Source organism: Apiospora marii, assembly GCF_038362585.1.
Source record: "Apiospora marii strain CBS 49790 chromosome Unknown utg000005l_segment0_segment0, whole genome shotgun sequence".
Classification (NCBI taxonomy): Eukaryota; Fungi; Ascomycota; class Sordariomycetes; order Amphisphaeriales; family Apiosporaceae; genus Apiospora; species Apiospora marii.
In genome coordinates this window covers 1751264-1767676 of record NW_027117377.1, presented here as the reverse complement: position 1 = coordinate 1767676, position 16413 = coordinate 1751264, and the positions used below count along the sequence as shown (strand labels likewise).

At 54.9% G+C, this 16413-nt stretch overlaps 6 protein-coding genes across 6 annotated transcripts; 1 reads left to right on the top strand and 5 right to left on the bottom strand.

The window, feature by feature from the left end:
- Positions 1-511: 511 nt before the first annotated feature.
- PG985_008441 (WD domain-containing protein) lies at positions 512-4487 on the top strand (the record flags this gene model as incomplete). Its single annotated transcript, XM_066828209.1, has 4 exons — positions 512-720; positions 778-3736; positions 3789-4370; positions 4443-4487. The coding sequence occupies 4 exons, from the start codon at positions 512-514 to the stop codon at positions 4485-4487; spliced, it is 3795 nt and encodes a 1264-aa protein (XP_066683121.1).
- A 336-nt stretch (positions 4488-4823) lies between these two features.
- Positions 4824-5568, bottom strand: PG985_008440 (uncharacterized protein; the record flags this gene model as incomplete). Its single annotated transcript, XM_066828208.1, has 2 exons — positions 4824-5144; positions 5245-5568. 2 exons carry the CDS (start codon positions 5566-5568, stop codon positions 4824-4826), a joined length of 645 nt encoding a protein of 214 aa, XP_066683120.1.
- Positions 5569-6484: 916 nt separating this feature from the next.
- Positions 6485-7294, bottom strand: PG985_008439 (uncharacterized protein; the record flags this gene model as incomplete). The annotated part of the gene is made up of 2 exons (XM_066828207.1): positions 6485-6874; positions 6959-7294. The coding sequence occupies 2 exons, from the start codon at positions 7292-7294 to the stop codon at positions 6485-6487; spliced, it is 726 nt and encodes a 241-aa protein (XP_066683119.1).
- A 511-nt stretch (positions 7295-7805) lies between these two features.
- Positions 7806-9277, bottom strand: PG985_008438 (uncharacterized protein; the record flags this gene model as incomplete). The annotated part of the gene is made up of 6 exons (XM_066828206.1): positions 7806-7958; positions 8036-8577; positions 8652-8727; positions 8785-8845; positions 8903-8998; positions 9060-9277. 6 exons carry the CDS (start codon positions 9275-9277, stop codon positions 7806-7808), a joined length of 1146 nt encoding a protein of 381 aa, XP_066683118.1.
- A 2806-nt stretch (positions 9278-12083) lies between these two features.
- Positions 12084-12524, bottom strand: PG985_008437 (uncharacterized protein; the record flags this gene model as incomplete). Its single annotated transcript, XM_066828205.1, has 1 exon — positions 12084-12524. The coding sequence occupies one exon, from the start codon at positions 12522-12524 to the stop codon at positions 12084-12086; it is 441 nt and encodes a 146-aa protein (XP_066683117.1).
- Positions 12525-14400: 1876 nt separating this feature from the next.
- Positions 14401-16400, bottom strand: PG985_008436 (uncharacterized protein; the record flags this gene model as incomplete). The annotated part of the gene is made up of 3 exons (XM_066828204.1): positions 14401-15195; positions 15288-16040; positions 16179-16400. 3 exons carry the CDS (start codon positions 16398-16400, stop codon positions 14401-14403), a joined length of 1770 nt encoding a protein of 589 aa, XP_066683116.1.
- Between the last annotated feature and the right edge of the window lie 13 nt (positions 16401-16413).

The window sequence follows — 16413 nt, the reverse complement described above, 5'->3', positions numbered from 1 at the left end:
GCTTCCAAGTAGGTAGGTAGAGCTTGAACAAGCCAAATTCTCGGAAGTCGTCAGCGTGGATTATGTGACTTCCTTGTCAGCCCAATTAACGACTGCATTCCCTAGCTAGAGTCGCGTCGTCCGTCTTACCTCGTACTCGTAGACTAAACTTCTCCATGTCTTGGAGGTAAGCGTAGGCAGGCTTCCGGGCAACTAGAACCACCCCTTCCGTACATCAGCCATCTCGCTTGGTCCGTGCCGTCAGACGAGGACACTTAGTCGACAAGGTGAACTCATAGGGGAGGATGTCCAGGTGGCATTATCATTGACCATTCTTCTTGACCGCAAAAATACTCTCTTAATTCTACCCTGATTTTCCTCTCCCACGTCTCGCCTTCTAGCCGGTCTATAGGCCCAATGCAACCGGTGGCAACGAGGAGCTGCCGTATCTAAACACCCAACAACCCCGCCACACCCTGAACTCAAGTTGCTTGGGCCAACCACACACCGCGAACCACAACTACGAGTCGAGATGGTGCGATTGCGGGAAATCTCGCGCACTGCGGCCTTTGCCTGGTCGCCCGGCGCAGGTAAACCCTTAATTGTAACTGGTACCCGAGCTGGCGCGGTCGACGCCGACTTCTCGGGCGACACCAAGCTCGAGCTGTGGGATCTTGATCTCGACAACCAGGAACAAGGTCTCGAGCTCCAGCCACTTGCTAGCATCGCGGCTGATTCCAGGTAAACAATCGCATGCTCAGTGTTGGCACTTTCTCTGGGCTAACATTCACATCCTAGGTTCTACGATATTGCTTGGGGTCCTCCCACAGATGACTACCCTCAAGGTGTTATCGCCGGTGCTCTCGAGAACGGCTCGCTCGACCTTTGGGACGCCGAGAAGCTCATTGACGGAGATGAAGATGCTCTCATTGCCCGTACCACGAAGCACACCGGTGCTATCAAGTCTCTACAATTCAACCCATTGAGGCCTCAGATCTTGGCTACTGCTGGAGTCAAGGGAGAGCTGTTCATCTACGATGTCAACGACCCCTCGAACGCCTTCCGACTCGGCACCGCCGCCGCCCATGACTTGGAATGTGTTGCTTGGAATAGAAAGGTCGCGCATATTCTCGCCACAGGCGGGTCGGGCGGATTCGTTACCGTGTGGGATTTGAAAACGAAGAAGTCATCCTTGACCCTTAACAACAACCGAAAGCCCGTCAGTGCTATTGCTTGGGACCCGAACAACTCGACCAAGCTCATGACTGCCACTTACGACGACCTCGCCCCTGTTATCCTCCTGTGGAACCTCCGCAACTCGAATGCGCCCGAACGCACGCTACAAGGTCATGAGCAAGGCATTCTGTCATTGTCATGGTGCCAGCAAGACGATGATCTGATGCTTTCTTGTGGCAAGGACAACAAAACCGTCATCTGGAGCCCCAACACAGGAGCCCGCTACGGAGAGTTCCCCGAGGTGACGAACTGGACCTTTTCTGTCCGCTTCCACCCCCACAACCCGAACCTGTCAGCCACTGCCTCCTTCGATGGCAAGATCACGGTTCAGACCTTCCAGAACACCAACCCCTCGGCTGTGCAGAACAACACCCAGAATAACTTGGACGGGGAGGACTTCTTCACTCAAGCCCAGACCCAGCCACAAGGAGCCGCTTTCACACTTCCCAAGGCACCCAAATGGTTGGAGAGACCTGTCGGTGTCACTTTTGGATTTGGTGGAAAGCTCATTACCTTTAAGCCGGTACCTACCCAGCCTGGCCAACCTCGCGCGTCCAAGATCGAGATCGCCCAGTTCTCCGTCGATTCGGACATTGGAACTGCCACCGAGAAGTTTGAGGAGTCTTTGAAGGCTGGAGACATCGCTGCCATCTGCGAATCGCACAAGGAGCAAGCCACCAGTGACGAAGAGAAGGCCGAATGGCAAGTCATGAGCACCTTGCTGTCGGAGAACCCCCGACAGCAGATTGCCGAGTATCTTGGCTTCTCCCAGGAAGAGGGAGAGACCAATGGTGTCGCCGAGGACTCTGCTGAGGGGAAGGATGAAAAGCCTGAGAAGCTCGAGGCTGCGAAGGGGCACAAGAAGAACCGTCTATCGACCTTCTTCTCCGATGGTGCTGAGGGCGAGGGTGACGACTTCTTGGCCAGCTTGTCTGCCACCAAGGGCGCCAAGACGGACAACCCGTTCCACCTATTTGGCGAAAACGATTCAGATGTCGAGAAGCAGATCACCAAAGCCTTGATGATGGGCCAGTTCGAAAAGGCTACTATGATTTGCTTGGATGAGAAGCGGATGGCCGATGCATTCATGATTGCCAACTGTGGTGGTAAGGAGCTCATGGACAAGGTGCAGGCTGCCTACATCTCCCAGAAGGAGGGCATGCCCAGCTATCTGCGCTTGCTTAGCTCCGTCATCGTCAAGAACCTTTGGGACGTTGTGTACAACGCCGACCTTGCTGACTGGAAAGAGACTATGGTCACTCTGTGCACGTTTGCTGATCCTACCGAGTTCCCCGACCTGTGCGAGGCGCTGGGCGACCGGATCCTTGAGAATGGCTCCCGCCAAGACGCATCTTTGTGCTACCTGGTAGGCTCCAAGCTTGAGAAGGTTGTGGGTATCTGGATCTCGGAGCTCGAGGAAGCTGAGAAGGCAGGCATGGCAGAGGGTAGCGATACCACCTTCTCTGTGCATGCTCGCACCCTTCAACAGTTCATCGAAAAGGTCACTGTGTTCCGCCAGGTTGCCAAGTTCCAAGACACGGAGACAGGCCTTCCCTCGGGTTGGAAGCTTTCTGCTCTGTACGACAAGTACACTGAGTATGCGGATATCGTTGCAGCTCACGGACAGTTGAATGTGGCCCAAAAATATCTGGAACTTCTTCCTACCACCTACCCTGCTGCCGACGTCGCTCGCAACCGAATCCGGCAGGCGACCCAGAAGAAGACTGCCCAGCCCGCTGCCGCTGTGTCTTCTGGCAGAACATCTCGGCCTACCGTCCCCGGCTATATGCCTCCCCAGCCGACTGGCCCTGCCCCTCCTGGTACAATAACACGCCCAACCGTCCCGGGCTATATGCCGCCTGCGCCTGCGCAATCCGCGGTTCACCAAAGTCTTTACGGAGCGCCCGGTGTCCCTACTCCTCAGGCAAACCCTTACGCGCCTTCTGCCGCCAGCAACCCTTACGCTCCCCAGCAAGGCTACCAACCCACTCCACCTCCCCAGCAAGGAGGATACGCGCCGCCCATCGGTAGCTATGCCCCTCAAGGGAACAACTTTGGCCCTCCTAAGACTACAACGGCACCCCCTCCTTCAAACAGGCCGCCACCTCTCAAGGAAGCTGGTAACTGGAACGATGTCCCGATCGTAACTCGCCCGCCGCCGCCGAGGAAACCAACGCCAAACACTGCCGCAGTCAACTCGCCATACGGTGTCCAGCCAGGCATGCCCACACCTCCGCCACCTCAAAGCCCTTACACTCGGGGTACCGCGACCCCACCTCCACCCCCTAAGGGACCCGCGTACCCACGGGTGATGTCGCCTCTTGGCGGGGGACAGCAAATGGGACAAATGGCCCCTCCCCCGCGATCAGGATCGACTACTGCCAGCCAATACGCACCACCTCCGATGGCATCTGGTGGCCAGCCTCTGCCGCACCCTCCTCCGATGGCCAATGTTGTTGGCAGGACTGCGTCCCCTTACAACGCCCCGCCTGCTGCTGCTGGTGGACCCCCCTTCGAACCGGTACGCACCGTCGCCTGCCGCCCAGACGAGCATGCCGCCTCCGAACCCCCAGATGGCTCCTCCCCCTCAGGGTATGAGGCCACCTCCCCCCGCCAACCCTTACGCCGCCGCACCTCAGGGCTCACCGGCACCCAACCCTTATGCGCCACAGCAAGGGTATGAGCCGTCAATGGGACAGCAGGGCCCGCCTTCGTCAGGCCCGCCTTCCACTATGTCCGGCCCTCCCATGGGTGGCCCTCCTATGGGTGGACCCCCGAGAACAGGACCTTCTGCAGGGAACTCACCTGCGCCCCCGCCTCGCTCTGCAGCGGCTTCACCCGCGAAGCCCAAGCACCCCCCGGGTGATAGGTCGCACATTCCTGCCAGCGCACAGCAACTGGTTGACATTCTCAGCCAGGATATGCAGCGTGTAGCTGCCAAGGCACCTGCGTCGTTTGCGCCTCAAGTCAAGGACACCCAGAAGCGCATCAACATCCTCTTTGACCACCTGAACAACGAGGAGCTCGTCAAGCCCGACACCATCCAGCAGCTGACCCAGCTCGCTACGCTCTTGGAGGCCAAGAACTACCCCGAGGCACAACAACTCCAGGTGTCGATTCAAACTGACAGAACCGAGGAGTGTGGTAACTGGATGGTATGTAACCCCTTATTCCCTCCCCTCCAGCCTTGTTATCACTTTGCACAGTGTCACTAACAAAATTTCCAGGTCGGTGTCAAGCGCCTCATCTCTATGAGCAAGGCGACTCCTTAGTTAGTCACCAAAGCAAGCGAACAGTGAATAGTGTTTTCTTCATTACCCAGTCAGTCCGATACACGCATCAGATGTGGAGAGGTAGCGCTCCGATTTTTGTTGGAGTAAACTGTAGAAAAAGCGAGGCTCCGTTCGGGGCAACAATAGAATTGAATTGATTTACGAGACGCGAACTGATGATATTGCATGTGCCATGAAGATCGTATTACCGCTACCACATCTTATGATGTTCTATCTAGGCTTGCGAACATTCCTTAGAGTTGAGGTCCAGTTCGCTCAAATCCCAAGTCACCATGCACAGTGCTACGCTGCACAGGTTGCATTCTATCATCAACCTTATGATCTGCCGCGCTTCTTGTTCTCGTAGGCGGATTTAAGCTCGTTCAGCAGACCGATGCACTGGTCAAGATAACCCCCGCTATTCTTCGGGGGTTTGATGTCGCTGAAGGATACCCGAGGTTGTCCATCATCCTCGGGCGACCATGGAATGACCCGGTCCGCATTGTAGAGATACTTCCGAACCAAGAAGACGAGGATGTCCATGTTCTGCTTCTTATAGTGCTCGGCATTCGAGGCTTCGCGGGCGACGATGTGCTGTGCCATAGCCTCGGGGTTGGTGACTCCCTGGTGGCTTGAAGCAGGGGCCGGCGCCTCGTTCTGTGTTGTAGGTGAACAATTGGTTAGTGACGCCATGTTGATTTCGGATAACGATTATATCAATATGAATGAAAGGAACAGTTTCATGGAGCCTACTCACATCGTTGGGCAGATCGTGGCTCGGCGGGCCTTCCTCGGCCTCGCCGCCCTCGGACTCGGAAAGTTTGACTCTCTTCGGGCTGCGGGCTTCCTGGCTGGAGGCGAGTAGGTTGTCCAGGGACAGGTCGAGATCTGGGTGGCTGATGATAGGAATGGGGGGCTTCCGGCTAGCGTCCCAAGAGAAGGCTTCCATCATGAGATCAGTAAGACACGGTTGCGCGGGCGAGCACTGGGTGCGCTCCCGAAACTCGGCATGGAGATTCTTGATCGCCGCCTGCTGCTGGGCAGACAGCTTACTCCACTGCTGCCGGATGGTTGATGACATATTGATAGTAACAGTGTTGCTGACTTATCTGTGTCCACAGGTTGTTCCACTGGTTTTGTGTGGTTGAGGGCATGGAAGCAGCAGCGTTGCTGACTTGGCCGTGTTCTGTGCTGCCTGGGTCTTGTTCTGGAGATGTTTTTCCATTACATGTATGTTTTGATGGAGGGATGAGATGCAGTGTCAAGCTTGGGTAGTAGATTAAGCGGGTTGGGTGAAGGTTTGATTTACCCGCATTGGATGAAAGAGTAGTTGCTCTCAAGAGAGTTGCTGTATGATATCCGTTCATCTGTGCTTCACCTCGAGCTCACCTGATTGGCACTATGTTTTAAATCGCGACTACCGTATGTCCTTCTGCATAGCTACTCTGTGAATTCTGGTAGTTATTGTCAGACTGGCTATCCTCTTCCATATCCGTAAACCCAGCCATGTAAGGATAGTAAAAACATTTTCCGTTCCTTCAATCTATCTATGGCCTTCTCCATCGCCTCTATACACTCCTGGGAGTAGTCCTGCGCCTCCGGCGCTTTCCTGATATCGTCGCTGGACACGCCCGGCTTCCCGTCCTGCTCGGACGACCAGGGCTCGATCCGGGTCGCGTTGCAGAGGTACCGGCGGATCAGGAAAAGCAAAACCTCTCGGTTATGCCGATCGTGGTGCGATACGTCGCGAGCCCTTTTGTTGGTTAGGCCCTGGCGGATCGACAACGGTGAGTTCAACTTCATGTGTCACACTAGAACGTCGGTCATGGCCGTGTATGGCATAATGTTTACGCCACTGTCCCTATCAATGTTTACCCGAGTCTCAGTTTAATCGTATAAACGCTATTGCAATCGACTAATCATATATTGTAGAAATCAGAAATTCACTCGTGTTGGGTCGGATTAGTCTACATCCTTTGAGGGCTTTTCGGTATCCATTAAGGATCCCTCTTGGCTGCTTCCAGGTTCTCGACGGCCGCCTTCATTACCTCTATGGCCTCTTCGATGTAGACAGATCCGCTGGGGATTGGTCTGATGTCGCTGCTGGACAGTCCGGGTTTCCCGTCCTGCTCGGGGAACCAGGGATCGACTCTTGATGCGTTGTAGAGATACTTGCGGATCAGGAAGATAACGATCCATCGGTTCTGTGTGGAATAATCCCGATAAAGACTATAATCCGCCTTATTGATGGCTTCGATTACGGTCTCTCGAGACGTTACCACCATTTCTATCTGCTTGCTGTAGGACCCTGGTTTTGAGGAAGGGGAAGCTAGGGTTAAGTGAAACGGTTGAGAGTTTGACTGAGCCCTGTCACTGTTGCTACTCTGCTACATCTGTAAGTAGTTGTACCCAAGAGATAGGATGGTGTTAAATTGGCTAGAGGCATGTGACAATTCAGGGTTCCTACATACTTGGGAAGCCGCGTCGGTGCCGGATGTGCGCCTGATCTTACTAGGGCGCTCGACCTCTTGGCCCGGCGGGTTGGCGGGCTGGGATACCTTTGCAGATCTACGGGTGAACGAGAACTCTTCGATTTGTGGATAGGTAACGCTGGGAACATTGGGCTTTGTTTTTGCGGTCCAGTTGAAGAAGACGCCAATGACGATGAAAGCGTGAAATTCCGGGTACGAATACTCGGCCCAGTCGTCACAATATATAAACTGTGCACGCAAGAGTTCGTCGATAGCCTTTCGCTGTTGCGAAGACAGTTCGTGCCACGGGCTGCCATCAGATATGGTGAAATCCATCGTGTGAATGGTTGCTCGTCTCGGCCAAGCCAAGATTTTTGAGCAGGCGTGACTTTAACTGACGAACTTTGTGAAAAATGGACCCGGAAATGTGGGAGATCTAGGTAGAAAAGAGTAAATATGTAAGAGAGGGAAAATGTCAGGTCAATGGAATAGTTGCGTGGGATGATGGGGTTCAGTCTGATTATTCCATTATAGCCACTGTAATAATCGTTGTTGTGCGAGTGTCAATCAACTCCCTAAGCATAAGTGTAACATTCAAATCCGCACCTGCCAATAAAGGGTAGGTATGGCAGGAGCAAACTAGAGCTTGAACACGATGTGTTCCCATTGGAACACAAACGATGCATGTACCTCCGGGACGCCATCTAGATTTGCTTGACTGCCTACCTATCCTACGGCTATTACAACCCCACAGCGCTAACACAATTCCAACATCCCTCTGATGAATTGAATTAACTTAGCATGCTTGGTACCCTTCAGCGACCTCCTATATGCCCTAGACGGCGTGCTACTCGTAGACATAGCAGAATGGCCCGCCAATCGTGTCGATCAACTCCCCCACAGCTCGCTTGGGGTTCATGGGCGAGAAGTCGAGCGTGTCGTCGAGCGTCACGTTGCGGCTCGCCGGAATGTTCATCATGGTCCCCGTACCGGCAATACCCTGTTTGATTGCTATGTTAGCCAGGTTGCTAGCTGCCTAGGCATGTTCGTCATATTTAGGAATCATCGTGAGCCTACCTGTCGCTTCTCCCAGTCCAAGTTCTGCCACACGAAATACAAGCGGTCGATCTGACCATGATGGAGATAGAAGCCTGGCTCCAAAGGACTGAAGTAGAAGTCTCCGCCGGGGTCGCCGCCAATGATGAAGTGGCCACCGCCATGGACGGCCATGCCGAGGCGGCTGGCCTGGCGGTAACGGAAGTCGCCCTGGAGGAGGGCCTGGAAGATCTCGACGTCGGTGCCCTCGCGGATGGTCAGGGTGGTGTTGGAGAGCGAGGCCCAGCGGGCGCAGATGTCCGAGTTGAGGTCGCGCTTGATGCAGCGCGGGTTGTAGCCCAGCGGCTTGGCCGCGTTGATGGGGCCCAGGTTCACCGTGTAGTTGGCAAAGGGGCCCTTCTTGATGCAGCCGCCGCCCGTGCCGGGCTTGCCGCCGAACCCAATGCCCGGCTTGTTGGCCACATGCTCGCCGTTGCCGCCCATCGAGGTCTCGGACCCGTCGAAGAGGGGCGACTTGTCTACGTCGTCGCAGTCGAGTCCCCACTCCCAGTAGGGGATCGTTCCTGTTGAGAGGGTGCGTCTATGTCAGTATTGCAGGTTGATGGGTTAAAAACAATGTTAGTCGAGGGATGTGTACCTGTGTAGCCACATTGGTCTTCGAGTCTCTGCTCGTAGGTTCTCAAGAAGTACCGGTGGAATGTCAAGAACGTAGCCTATGGGTGTCAGCACGGCGGTTTTTGAGGTACCCCTTTCATAGACAATGTACTGACCGAGTTGTGGACATACGGCGTGAAGGCGACATGTAGGACGGCGAAGTCGTCAAATGATGATCTGGATCATATTAGCTGAGCGATCTCGTGTGTTGATGACAGACACCGATGTACTTACTTCGCCCCCTCTACATCGGGGAAGACGCTCGGCTTTTGCATCAGGCACTCGACCGCCTTTCGGTATGCGATCCGTTCCTCGCCCGGTATGTTTCTCCTGTAGATTGGGTCAAACGGGGAGCCTAGTCAGGCTGTTGATGATGTATTCCTCGACTTACCATTCCTTGCGGACCTTCACGTTGTCCTTGGTACAGCCCGTGTCGCTCTTGCCCAGCCTGCCCATAGCATTATCGTAGGCAGTCTTGCTGTAGTCGGCCAGGGCCTTGCCGGAGTCGATGTCGGCCTGCGAGAAATCCTGGTTGATGAGAGGCACCGCGATGGCTTGGCCTAGCAGCAGTGTTGCCGCGAGCAGCACGCTGTTTCCGAAAGACTTCATGATGGCAGTCAAGGTGTTGTCGTGCCTAGAAGAGGGTGATATCCAACTTGCCCAGTACTTCCCAGATTCAGAGCCCCCCTCCCATTCCCAGGAGAACGGAGGGCTTCCTTATATGCCCCCTACCTAAGAACACTCAGGGCTAAGCTCTGGCACTGCGACTGCAGAAGTCCCGGGTTGGGGCATCTCGGCAGATGGCCTGCATTCTAAAAGCTTCATCTATCCCAGCCTTGGCATCGGATACGCCAAATGCGGAAGGAGGGCCTATTGTTGACTAACGTCCCAGGTGGTACGGGATATGCACCCCGGACTTTTGGCGCTCTGGAAGCCTGGCATGCGCAGTCACTCAATCTAGATTGATTAAAAAGGGGGGACGTTACCTTCGAGATGCAACCGGTTGGCATGCGGGCCGCGACCAGTGACAGCCCGCCGACGACTTTTGCCGCGGCAGGCCGTATAGTTCGTCGAGTGCATGATCCGTCTGCTTGGCATTGGATTTGCATCAGAATTCCTTCTTCTATACACTACAACGTCCCTCACGCGTCCTTATTAATAAGACGTCCAACCAATGCCCTAGGCGCGACAGTCAGGCTCCCAGGCTCTGGTGTGCTATCGGCAAAAGGCCGGCAGCTGTCAAGCTCGAGGGGGCTGCCGCTTTTCCAGGACTGCATGAGAACTCGTTTATTAATCTGCTCACTGTCAAGTTCATTGCTACTGGGTTAGGTAACTTGCCAACGGCGCCAATTGAGCCGAATTTAACCATAAAAGTTCGGGTTTCCTCGGGCGCGCAACGGGACGGAAACCACGACCACGAAGAACAAATGCCTTGGTCACAGACCTTGGCCAAGCATTGATCTTCGCTTGGACGCAATATGCATGTTTCTGGCAAATACAATATATCAAGAGAGCCTTGCGGTAGAACTTCTGGATCAATCAGGTGTCGTGCCCAATTGAGTGACTCGACGCTGGACGCCTCGCTGCTGCCAGCAGTCGGGAGTAATGGCTGGTAAGCAGGCTGTTTGTGGCTTGCAGGTGGCAGGTCCTGGGGCGCGCTACTCTAAAGACGCTGTTTTCTGTCCGTACGACCCCTCCAAAATCAGACTAAAATGAATTATCCGACAGCTCAAATTTGTCCATATCAAGAACTGCATACGCATACGCACGAATTGCGGTGATCAATTTGCGAAAGGGTTTTCCCTATTGGATGGCAAACCAGCCGCCATGACCTAAAAGGAGTGATTCGAGCTGTCGCATTCAGCAGCTACGAGTGGCAGGGTGGCGCACTAAGAAAACGCCTCCAAGGGAAAACTAGCGGGCGTCCCTGGTTCTGGAATATGCACACGTGACCCCTGAGCATGGAAATGGTTTGCTTCGTAATATCCACCATCCTACCACCCTGTCTTGGCCCCATGGATACTGCCATGGAGATGGCTTCAGGTCAACTGTGTTTGCCTGACTCGTAATGCGTCGAATTAACAGCCGGTGCGTGTTTGTTTGCCGCTGGAGAGGAAGGAGGAGTCGGGGCCATCCGACGCGCGACCCTCGATTGCGCGGCCCTGTGTACCTGCGCCGTCACTATGCAGGAGGAGACAGCTTGACAGGCAACCGGAAAATAAAAGAAAAAAGAGGCACAGGAAGGAAGGCAATTCAATCAGCACTGCCTGCCGCGTTGGCACTCCTCTCGAATACGCACGCATATATGCAGAGTAATTTCTATTAATAACAGTATAACACAGGAACACAACACTTGTCGTAAGCATGTCCAACCAACAGCTAGATCCTTACAGTGGCCTCGGGCACTAATACGCAGCAGTCTGTTAGTCTACAACCTCTTCGTCGATATCCTTTTTTGATGTTACCAATCGGCGATTGTACATACATCTACATGATACACATTCTAGACTTCAATATTCCAGAGCACTGATCCATATGTGCCGCGATTATGTTCCATCCGATTACCTAAGGCTGATATCCCCACGGTCCTTTTCCCAGCGTGCAAATCACAATCTCCTGCCCGCGCCCTATGAGACAGCAAACAAAGATGTTTCCTCTCCTGAACATCACTTCTGGAAAGGATCATTCTCTCATTATGTGATCAATAAATGACTGCTGCCAGCCAAGCCGCTGGTTCTCTGTGGGCATGAGCTCGAGACTCACCTATGTACTTACTGGTGTACCTGCATATATGCACCCAAGAACCAATGTCTCTTAATAGTTTTGCTACATACAGTGTTATCCGTGCATAATTGATTTACACATGTCCTAAGATTTTTCCTTCTACTTCCTGAACTGTATCGCATTACTTCGTTGATCCTCCGACATCGCACACCTACAGATTGTAATGATGAATAGGTCGATATCTACGCCGTATTAGTCTGCAAGTGAATTACAATGAAACCACAAGAGCTCCTAACCTTATTCGCAAAAACTTCGATATAATGGGTTAGTGGTAGTACAACATGGTCATGTGCACATGGTCAACCTTGGCAGTCATACAATGACGGAATAGTAGAAGTTGTCAGAAAAAGATTCGTTGTTTATTTATGTACAATAATCATTATGTTGTGCAAGGTATTTTTCACGCCTGACAAAAAAAGGTAGGCTAGGCCCTGAAGGCGGCCATATCCAAAGAATTATGCTGAAATTCCACGCGCCCAAAGTTGACTAAACTGAGTGACATGCATCCCTCTCGTGGGTATTATGGGTACATTTGTGCTTTCTTCCTGCAGTGCCCGCACATTCTATGTCGTGATCATGACATCATGCGATCTGGGCATTGGTCTCCATCCACTGCTGCAAATTGGGTGATTTACAGAAGGGCAGCAGCCATACCGGCGACGAAGAGGCCGCCGATCATGGGAGTAGCGGCAGCAGCGTTGTCGGAGCTGGTGGAGGTGGACTCAACAATGGCGGTGCCACCTTGGGTCTTGGTGGTCTTGCCATCACCGGATGAGGTGGCAGAGCCGGTCTGAGAGCCGCTCTGGCTACCGGAGCTGGAAGAAGCAGTGACGACGACAGCGCTGGTGATGGTGGTGGAGGCGCTGCTCTGGGTGGCAGAGGCGAGAGAGCTGGAGGCGCCGTTCACAACGGAGGAGGCACCGCTGACAGCGGAAGAGCCAGCACCACCGACGGCGCCGGTAGCGGTGGAGACGACGCTGCCAACAGCAGAGGTGGCCTCGTCAACGATGGAGCTGGCGATCTGGGCGTTGGCAGCAGCGGCCAGGGTGAGAAGGGTCATGGAGAACTGCATCTTGAAGGTTGATTGTGGTGGTGGTACTACTTAGTGTAGGTGTTGAAGTTGATGTAGTAGATGGTGGAAAGATGAGATCTTGTTGTAATGAAGATTAGGTTGAGTGGAATGGAGATTGGAAGTGATTGGAAGTGAGGCCGATGTTGAGTATTAAATACTGAGTGGCCTCTGTACTCCCAAGACCTGGCTTTCGTCATCGAACATGGCTGCTCGTAATTAGAGACTGTGCTAGACAAGCATGAGGCGACTGGTTGTTTGTGAAAGCACCCCATGTCGACCTTCTCCATCCGTCCCAGGGGGGTTGCCCTGGTCAGTCCTGGGTGGCTCCCCCTTGAGACCCACTTGCAACCGCAGCTGGCCAAGAGCGAGCGGATTGGAGGCTCTGATGGGGGCAGGGTAGCTCTCCGGGCCGCTACCTGACTTTTTTCCGCTGGCTGGCCTTGCTTGCCCCAGACCAAACGCGCGTCTCCCCGATTCCGATTGGATTCCGTGCTTCGACGTCGATCTCGGTTGCCCATGCCACCAGCAGAAAGCTACGAGTAAGGCGACCGCTGAATACGGGGGGAACTGTAGCATTTGCCAAGTCGTGTCGGCCCTTCCGCCATCCTTTTTCGAGCAGCTGACCGAGCGAACGACGGCAATCAACCATACGAGCATGGGCTCAATCCCAAACACAGCTTCTTCTCTCCTCTCCCTGGGCCAATCTCCTACCACTTGGCCTCATGTCGCAAGATGCCAGCCCAGCTAAGCCAGCCAACAGTAAGTAAGTAAGTCCGGGGCGTTGGCTTACTGTGTTTCTGGTCTGGTTTCGGGTGCCTGGTCTCTGATTCTCAGATCAGTCTAATTGCGCTCTTCAGCCACCAAAGCAGCAAAAACAACCATGGCGTACAGGTAGCGGCCTAGACTGGCTAGACTGGCTAGACTGGCCTGGGTGCGGCAGTGCGGCTGGCACAGCAAATAGTTGGTCCTGTGTGTCTTGCAATTGTTGGGTTTCACTTTTCCATGACCGCAGGCGCTGACGAAAAGCTGGAGAAAGCATGAAAAAGGCAACGTCACTGGTCTCCATAAATAGCGGCAAGAAATATTGGACCAATTGTGGCTGGTAGCCAAGCACCGAAGGAGAGGGAATTTGTGGGGACCTGCACTTTTCCATTGAGTAATGGGTATCTTCCATCATCACCAAACATCCCATCATTTCACTATTTTTCTGCCAGTAGCCGGTAGCGCTCTCTCTCGTCATTCGTCCGGCCATAATCGCCCCCTTAGTAGTACGGAGTACTGCCTCCTACAGTAGTAGTAGAAGCTGCCCCTACTGTAGAGCCGGAGCACTGGGGCCATTGGGATGCTGATGCTGGGGAAACGGTTAATCGGCACCCCGTCCTCCCTGGGGCAGCTCCTGGTAGCATGCAGCCTGGCTCCTGGGCACCTCGCCGTTTCGAGTAGCTTAGCAGCTTTTAGGCAAACCTGTTCCTGCGAAAGCCTTGGCTGATGTCGGCTGCATGGCCCTTCTAGCGGCCTAGGCCCGCCCTCGGAAGCAGAAGTTCCTCTTCTGGCCTCCTCACGTTAGATCCGTGCTTGCTCTCAGGCCTCCTCGGTTCCTGGGTTCGTCATTCTACGTACAGCCGTAGAGCCGGTCACTTTATGATGTCTCGCTCTCGGGGTCTGGTTTCTGAGCCAACTACCTTGCAGTACAGTAGATTACGGGTCTACCCCGGTTCGACGACCGGCCTAACAACGGCATCAACAGGCAGGTTTCTAATTGTGTCTAAAGCTGACTTGTCGATCGATGGATTAAACACGAGGTGTGGCTCAGGCGCTGAGGTACGTACAGGTGTATGGAGAATGTTTTGTTTCGATCGTGGCTATGTCATGTCGATTATGTAGATCTGGAGGGGGGCTGCCTTTCAGCTCCTCGAGGCTTGTGCCTCAGCAGGCGGGAGACCCTCTTTCTGCTGCTCCCATCGCCGTCGCCACCGCTGGTATTCTCGATCCGGTGCTCTGATTCGATGGCCTTGTCCATGTCGAAGTGCCTGACGAAGAAGCTGAGGCAGAAGACGACGCCCGAGATGCCCAGGAAGACTTGCCACACCCCCACGAACCCAAACACAAACGCGCTCGTCACGGCCTTCCTCAAGTCTTCGGGATCGTCGTCCCCGCCATTGGGCATTCTGTGGAGCGCATCGGCATAGCTTTCTGCGTGGTAGGCGACGTCGACCGGCAGGCCCTGCCAGGCCAGCTTGAGCGCCGCCACGTTTTGCCAGGTGGTGCTGCCGACGCAGACCCCGACGGCGCTGCCCAGCTGGCGTACGAAGCCATACATGGCGGCCGCGGCGGCGATGTCGCCTGGCCGAGCCATAGCCTGGCACGCGAACATCTGTGCGTTCAACACGATGCCGTGCCCGACGCCCATGACGACTAGCGATACCGCCCACACCCCAGTAGAGACGTCCGCGTCCCACAGGATTTCGAGGCCGCACGACAGGGTGACGAAGAACCAGCCCAGCCAGAGGGCGTAGCGGTAGTTGTTGTAGCGGCTGACGAGGGCGCCCGTCACGGCACCGCTCGGGATCACGCACAACAGCGCCGGGAGCAGGTTGATGCCCGCCTGCAGTGGGGTCGTGGCTTTGACTGATTGGAAGAAGAAGGGCACGTAGTAGTTCTCGCCGTACATCTGTTTTGGTTTTTCTGTCAATGCCCCGATCTCCTTCGCCAAGTAGCAGTGTGGTCGGGGGCGTATTGATGTGAAATCGTAGCTATACTGACCACTAGCCCCTGCACGAAACCACCTAAATATGCGATATTCGAGCTCCAACTGTAAAAAAGACTGTGCTTGAGCATCGGCTCCTTCGCAAAGAAGGCCTCCCAGACACCCGTGGCGACCAGCCCTGCAAAGCCGATGACCAATGTGGCGACAATCTCGACGCTCCCCCACGCGAACTGGATCCCGGCCGAGGACAGGGCGAAGAGCGACAAGGTAAGACTGGCCGTGAACAGCGCGCCGCCGACCCCGTCGAATCGCCCGACCTTCTCGCGCAGGCTCTCGGCGCGGCGGGGCCGGACCGTCAGGAGCCAGGGCGTGACGACGAGCCCAAAGGCGCAGAACGGGAAGTTGAGGTAGAAGACCCAGCGCCACGTCGTCCGCTGCACGACGGCGCCGCCGACGAGCGGGCCGGCGATGAGCCCCGCGGCCCAGCCGAGCGAGATGACGGCCCACCACTTCGGCCGCTGGCGCAGCGGCACCAGATCCGTCAGCAGCAGCAGCGACACCATCCAGATGCCGCCCGCGCCGACGCCCTGGACGGCCCGGCCCGCGAGCAGGAGGCGCACGCCGTGCGCCAGGCTGCAGAGCAGGCTGCCCAGGGTGAAGAGGGCGAGCGAGAGCATGAGGCAGAGGGGCCGGCCGAAGATTTCGCTGAGGCTCGCGAAGGGCGGCATGGCTACGGTGGAGGCGAGGAGGAAGGAGGTGCCGATCCAGAAGCCTTGGGTGGTGTCGGCGCCCAGGGCGACGGTCATGGTCTTTTGGATATTAAGTAAGCAGGTTACACATCAAAAACACATTCTCTCTTGCTACTAGATTTTACTACTGCTAGTACTTGTATAGTATTACACACCTTGAGCGCCGTTATGATGATGGACGAGTCTAGGGGCGACGACCATGTTGATGACCGTGAGAGACAGGATGATGTACAGCTCTTGCCTCCCAATCTTCCATTCCGGGTCGACAGCTGGTGGTTGGGCGACGTGTGCCTCTACGTCAGCTTCCGCTTCATGGCTCGGGTCTCGCTGCCCCGTCGTTGTTGACTTCGATGATGCCGGTTTCTCGACAGCATGGCTTCCGTGTTCCTCCACATCCGAGACGCCGGGTGCCGGTTCCATTGCGATAAAACGA